Raw genomic sequence first — 7500 nt, forward strand, 5'->3', positions numbered from 1 at the left:
GGTGATTTCCAAAAAAAGCTTTTTGTCGGGGACTACGTTACGTTACAAAAAAAAAATAATAATAATAAAAAATAAAAAAATAATAATAATAAAAAATAAAAAAATAATAATAATAAAAAATAAAAAAAATAAATAAAAAATAAAAAAAATATATATATAGTGCGCGCGTGAGGCACTCAACACCACGATTCCCAACAATGAGTTCGGTAGAGGGTCTTTTTGGGGAAGGATACAAAGTTAATAAAGACAAAAAAAAGGGGGGGGAGGGGGGAAAGGGGGGCAATAGAGTGCCATCTCATCGTGAGTAAAGATGCGGTAGTCATGTCAAGCTCATGGCACAACCACGCTGGTCATGACGACAGTACATTGTTAGTAATATCGGCGGCACTGTTACGTTTGCGCTCTGCTCTGTGGCACTAGCGATCTACATGACACCAGCGGCAATTACCGACCATAAGCAGCAGTTCATAGTCATCGTGACTCTATGACAGGCGCGAGGTGGCTGTGAGGTACACAGTGACCTCTTCCTTAGGGTCCACTTCTGTGTACTCTTTGGTTTGAGGTTTTGGGTTCTATCCCCTTTGTTCTAGATGGGTTGGATGTGTTGTGTATATGGCAGATGTTTCGTATAACACTGTGTAAAAATTCATTTGGAAAATATGCAGCTATCTGCCCCTGTGTGGAGCATTTTTTTTTTTTTTTTTTTTAACGTGATTAAGATTTTGTTTTTCTTTTTTTTCTAGTATTAAATTGAAATTTCGGTTTGGTTTATGTTTTCTTAACACTTGTGATTTCTAAATAGGTTACAGAATGATTTTCCTCTCCAATTTTAACAGCTTATAAATTCGATATTAAACTTTAGATCTATCTATTATACATATCTTATCTATATCTGTTAATAATTAATATAGCTTTATTTACTTAGTCTCCATATTTCCAATCGTATATTTCTCCCACGGTATTTCCTGGCACCAAAAGTCAATACACGGAAGTGCACCCAGGATCCGAGCGAAGACAAAGACAGAAATAGTGGTAGGTACAGAGATACAGACAGACAGACAGACACCAGACATGCGAATGAGTTGTATGATGCCAAAATACAAAGAGCTTCAGAGTCGCAACCTTTCTCCCGAAAAATGCCCTTAATATGGCTACAATGTTTTCTTTTTAAAGCTATAAATCAAAGTGGAAGGTCTCGCGTAGCACTTCCTGCAAGGCTCACGGGTTAACGTGCCGGAAATATATGTCTATAGAAAGAGTTAGAAAAAAAAGATTAAAAAAAAGATAGTTGGACAAGTCAGCCCGACCTGACCTGTCTTTCATCTCCGGATGGACTTTGGGGTCAAAAGGTCACCCGGGTAGATCTCAGATAACCTCGTTTCATCCATGTTTATTAATGCTATGAATTCATCCCTTGGTTAAATTATTCACTGCTTTTTTCCTTGAGTTTTTTTTTTTTTTTTTTTTTTTTAGCTTGCCATTTTTTGGTTTGCGTGGGAATCCATTTTGTCTGTAGATTATCCATCGTGAAAAAAACAACAACAACACTGGCCTGGCCTATGTTAAAACCTAGCAAAAACAGTAGCTAATTGCGTAATTGTTATCGTTAGAGCCAAGCACAATCCCAAACCAATTTATGTGCGGCCTTACATAATGTGATTGCTTCAAGGTCTATATGTAAGTATATATATTCATATACTTTATACACACATAACTCATAAACACACTATTATTTTCATCATCACACGGTATGCATTCCAAAACCATTAAACAGAAAACTGATTACGTCTTTGTTAATTAATATCAAGAAATCAAGCCTAGCATATTCTTATGGTGCAGCTGTAGTCTTTCGTTTAAGTGAACGGAGTTTAGTGCTTCAAAATAAATTCAAGCTTTGAAGCCCGAGGAATTGTGGTTCTATAATTTATCACTTTAATCATATATGATTTTTTCTTTTTTTTTCAAATACTTTTCTTAGTGGTGCCTCTCTCCTGCACTGAGAAAAACAGTTTAGTTCAGGTGAGAATATTCCACGTTTTGCGTAACTGATCTTCACTGTTGTCTAAATTTTCATCAAATCAAAATCAAAATGATTTTCAGTCATTGATAAACACCAGTAACTCCAAAATGATTTTCATACTACTATAACTAAATTCTTTATTGCTAATTTTTCATTCACCTAGAGACTTTTTCTAGGTGTTCCAATGAGCAAAAAAAAATTAAACACATATCCCTTATTTCTTTCTTTCAGACAGGTGCGAGCCACAGCTGATTATTCTGTACAGTTCTTCGGATATTTTCGATAAAAATAACGTTGGAAATCTATTGAATGTACCTAAACATTTTCTTTTATTTTCCTCTATGACACATCACAGCAGCAAATTGCGCACTTGTAACTGAAATATAGCTCTCAAATGACCTATTTCCTTACATCAGCTGCTCCAGCCAGTCTTTTTTTTTTTTTTTTTTTTTTTTTTTTTGCATTTTTACAGCTAACATATATCAGAATCTCTCATAAAGAGTCAATGTCAACCTGCAAAGGATATATTTAGTCACATACTGGAGCATCCCTTTCACACACTAATTGCAAGGAATTGCTTTCCCTTCAAGTATGAGTCAGCGTTTATTGAATAACAAGCTGTCAATCACTCATCGTGTGTGGTCACAGTTATAGAAAAAGCACCTTATATTTTCTAAGTCTTGTTTCCTCCTCTTTTTCTTCCATCTTTCTCTTACTTAGGCATTGCTTTGCTATATATATCTATAATATGATAAAATTATGCTATATCTTGCTGTAAGCCATGCACGTTATTGAGTAACCCCGAGGTTCATGTTTCCGAACCAATGTTTAGCTCACGATGGGGTTTATCACTGCATGCAAATTTGCGAATCACTGCATGCAGGGTTGCAAGCGGCGACTCTTCTTTATTTTTTTATGTTTTTTGTTTTTGTTTTATATGTTTTCCTTAATATCCATTTTGGGGGGAACTTCTCTAAATCCAAAGGTCCGGCTATAGTTTGGGCCATTGGTGAGCTGAAATGAAAAGTAAAAATTAGCTTTACTAACTGAAATAACATCGTAAGTCATATATAACGTATATCTTATATTCCAAAATGTGTTTAAATACAACATGAAAAACTATTTCAACATACGAATACATAAATGTGATTACATGTCATACGATATCAAAGTTATAAAACCATTCTCTTTGAGGGATATTTAAGTTTTGGCCAATTTACCCTTTTCCCTTTTATATGACTTATCCTATTTCCTTAGTGCTATCCTAGACAATAACTGTAATGTATAGTGCACGCACACATATAGGTAGATACTACATATAAGGACCATTGTTATTATTTTTATTAGAGTCATTATTAATTTTATTATTATTATTATCCTTATTACTATTATTATTATTGTTATTATTATTATTATTATTATTATTATTATTATCATTATTATTATTATTATTATTATTATTATTATTATAATCACTATTATTATTATCATTATTATTATTATTATTATTATTATTACTATTACCATCATCATTATTATTGTCATTATTATCATTATCATTATTATCACTATTATCCTTACTTAATTATCATTATCTTTATCATGATCATGCTCATTGTTACTATCATTATCAGTATTATTATCGTTACCATTATCATTATTATTATGATTATTATTATTGTCATTATTATTGTTATTAGTTTCATTACTATGGTTATTATTACTCATATTATGGGTGTTATCGTTATCACTATTTTGTCATAATTATTATGATCATTATAACTACTATCATCATCATAATCATCATCATCATCATAAAAATCATCACAATCACCATCACCAACACCATAATCATCCCCATCATCATCATCATCACAATCACCATTATCCTCATCACCATCATCACCATCATAATAGGCGTCACTATAACAAAGAAACCAATGGTGATGTATCCTAATAGTGATGATAATGATTTTGAAACGTTTGAGACGATAACTTAATCTAAAGATGATATTTATGATGACATAAAGGCCATTTCTCCCCCAAATCGTCTATATTGATTGAATATATATCGGTATTTAAGATACTGTGAATATTTAATCAGGTCTTACGGAAGTCACAGATCAAACCGTCTGCTCTGATCTTTCACTGACGCCCATGTCATCACTAGATCATCACCGAAAGCATCATCATCACACGTTCCCCTTTTTTCTTCTCTGCCTCTTTCGTTGACTCACCCTTTTGCCTAACACCCCTCCCCCCCTTCCCACGTCTTTTGTTTATGTGTTATAGTATTTTTTTTCTCATCATCTGTCTATTCTACTTCTATTCATTTCTCTTATATATCATTCCCCCTTCCCTCCCCCCCTATCCACCTCTTTACTTCCCCTCCTCCACTCCCTCCTCACCACATGCATCTCTTTTCCCTCCATCCATCTCTCCAACCCGTTCCCTCCTTCCTCTCCACTCCCTCCCTCCTTCACTCCCCCCTTCCTAATACTCTCCTCCATTCCTTCCACTCTCCTCCCTACCCTCCCCCACCACTCCCTTCCCTCCTACTCCTTCCTCCTCCCTCTCCCCTCCTCCTCCTCCTTCCCTCCCCTCCCCACTCCCCCCTCCACACCCTTCCCTCCCTCCCCCTGTCCACCCTCCTTCCCTCCCCTTTCCCTTCCTCCACCCCCTCCTCCTTCCCCACCTCCCCTTCCCTCTCCCCTCTCCCTCCACTCCCCCTGTCCACCCCCTCTCCCTTCCTCTCCCTCTCCCCCCCTCCACTCCTCCCTCTCTCCCTCTCCTCTCCTCCTTCCCCTCCTCCACTACCTTCCCCCCTTCCCGCTCCCCCTATCCACCCTCCCCCTCTCCCCTGCTCCCCCTCTCCCTCTCCCTTCCCCCTCCCCTTCCCCCTTCCCCCTCCTCCTCCCCCTCTCCCTCCATCCACACCCTCCCCCCTCTCCCCTCCTCCCCTCTCCCCCCTCCACTCCCTTCCCCATCCCCCTCCATCCATCCCTTCTCCCTCCCCCCCCCCTTCCACTCCCCCTCTCCACCCTCCATCCCCATCCCCCTCTCACACCTCCCCTCCCTCTCCCCCTCCCCTCTCCCCTCCATCCCCCCTCCTCCTCCCCCCTCCTATCCCTCTCTCACCTGCATAGTACATCTCCCTGTGCATGGTGGGGCATCCCTTGCTCCTGTGGGAATTGCTAAAGTCGATGTTGGTTCTGACGGTGCGGTGGTGAAGGGCCTTGACCGGACGGAAGTTATTAGCCATCTTAGCCTTCGGGAGGGTCTGGTCGCCCTGCATCAGCTGACGGAGGGCGTAGAGCTGTTTTTTTTTTTTTTTTTTTTTTTTTTTTTTTTTTTTTTTGGGGGGGGGGGGAGGTGGGGGGGTTGGGTTGGGATTTTTTTTGGGGGGGAGGGGGTGATAGAGGAGTTGAGGTAGGGTTGGGGTGAGAGTTTTTTGTTTTTTTTGAGGGGGGGGTGGGGGGGGGAAGGTGAGGTGGGGGGGGTTGAGAGGGGGGTTGGGTGTGGGTGGATGGAGGTGGGTTTAGAAAAGGTTGGGTTTGGGTTTCGGTGGATGGGTGAGGTGGGGGAGGGTGGGTTCAGAAGGGTGGGTGGGTTGAGTGGGGTTGGGTGTAGATGGGTAAGGTTTGGGTGGGTTGAGGTGGGCCGTGAGAAGGGTGGGTTAAGTGGGTGGGATGGGTCATGAGAGGATTGAAATAGTGCAGGTAGTTGGTGGGTTGGATAGGAATAGTTGAGGAAGAGAAGAAAAAAAAATAATTAGTTATTTTTATTCTTTTTTTTATCTTTTTATTATTATCATTATTTTGTTGTTGTTGTTGTTGTTGTTGTTATTGCTATGATTGTGTGTTGAGAGTGGATAGGTTTTGTAATTTGCTTACGTGTGTGTTTGAATATTCACATGCCGTGCTTTGTTTTATATGTCATTTCTATAACATTTAATACCTTCAAGTAACTCTAATGGCAAAATAATCGTCTTCGTAAAGTTAAAATACAAAATAGTTGATGTTTGTATATCATTCTAAATCTAATGCTCTAAGAAAAAGTAATAGCAACGGAGAAGCAAAGAAATAAAAATCTTTCTCTCTTTCTTTTACTTTCTTTAGCTCTCCCCCTTTCTTTATTCATTTAACTCTCTCTCTCTCTATCTCTCTTTCTTTATTTAACTCTCTCTCTCTTTCATTCAATTTCTCCCCTCCCTCTCTCTCACTCCCTCTCTTTCTCTCTCTCTCTCTCTCTCTCTCTCTCTCTCTCTCTCTCTCTCTCTCTCTCTCTCTCTCTCTCTCTCTCTCTCTCTCTCTGTCTCTCTCTCTCTCTCTCCCTCGCACTCTCTCTCACCTCCCTCTCATACTCTCATTCACTGACTCACTCACTCACTCCCCCCTCTCGCCTCACACTTTCACTCACTCACTCTCCCCTTCTCCCCCTCACTCTCTAACTCATTCCCTCCCCCTCTCCCCCTCACACTTTCACTCACTCACTCACTCTCCCCCTCACTCTCATACTCACTCTCCCCCTCTCCCCCTGTCCCCCTCACACTTTCACTCACTCACTCACTCCCCCCCTTTCCCCCTTACACTTTCACTCTCCCCCTCTCCCCCTCACACTTTCACTCAATCACTCACTCACTCTCCCCCTCTCCCCATCTCCCCCACACTCTCTCTCAACCCAACCCCCTTCCCCCCTCCCCCAACCCCAACCCCCCCCCCCCCCCAAACCCCCCCCCCCCCCAATCCACGCACCTCCTGCATGGTGATGTAAACAGGCTTGTTCATGATGAGCCATGTGGTCGTCTCCCAACACCCGGGATGGGTCGTCGAGCCATCATAGGTCATGTAGTGATGGGTGTTGGGCAGAAGGCCGGCCAGGGACAGGTGCTTGATGGACCACTTCATGCCCCTGTAGATGATTTTGCCGAATCCGGAGGAGAGGATTCGTAGTTGGTCGTTTCCTTCTTCTCCGACCTGTGGAGGAGGGGGGGTTGGTTAAGCTGTGTGTAGGAGTTTTGTTATTATTATTATTTTTATTACTATCACTATTTTTTTTTTTTTTTTACTTTTTTTTTTTACTTTTACTTATTATTATTTTTCGTGTATGTATGTGTGTGAAGAATGGAGGATTGGTTAAGCTGTGTGTAAGATTTTTTTTATTATTATTATTATTATTATTATTATTATTATTATTTTACTTATTATTATTTTCCGTGTATGTGTGTGATAAATGGACGATTGGTTAAGCTGTGTGTAGGATTTTTATTATTATTATTATTATTTTTTTTTTTTACTTATTATTATTTTTCGTGTATGGGTGTGAAGGATGAAGGATTGGTTAAGTTGTGTGTAGGATTTTTTTTTTTTTTTTCTCTCTCATTTTTATCTATTTTATTTTATCTTTATTTACTTATTATCATTTTTGTGTATGTGTGTGTGTGTGTGATTTTTATCCTTTCGTATCTCGGGGTGTATGTG

At 39.9% G+C, this 7500-nt stretch overlaps 1 protein-coding gene across 1 annotated transcript in view; it reads right to left on the reverse strand.

Annotated features, from left to right (window-relative positions):
- Positions 1-720: 720 nt before the first annotated feature.
- The window catches only part of LOC147472078 (carbonic anhydrase-related protein 10-like), a 29915-nt gene continuing 23135 nt past the window's right edge, over positions 721-7500 (reverse strand). The window contains exons 3-5 of the mRNA XM_086536639.1: positions 6775-6996; positions 5159-5336; positions 721-3034 (exon numbers count right to left, since the gene is read on the reverse strand). Of these exons, the coding sequence (XP_086392765.1) occupies positions 3012-3034; positions 5159-5336; positions 6775-6996 (423 nt within the window). The 3' untranslated portion in view covers positions 721-3011. The remainder of the gene's footprint in view (positions 3035-5158; positions 5337-6774; positions 6997-7500) is intronic.

The sequence above is a fragment of the Penaeus japonicus genome, unplaced genomic scaffold (genome assembly GCF_977035675.1).
Source record: "Penaeus japonicus unplaced genomic scaffold, GWHDUDI00000001_assembly GWHDUDI00000004, whole genome shotgun sequence".
Classification (NCBI taxonomy): domain Eukaryota; kingdom Metazoa; phylum Arthropoda; class Malacostraca; order Decapoda; family Penaeidae; genus Penaeus; species Penaeus japonicus.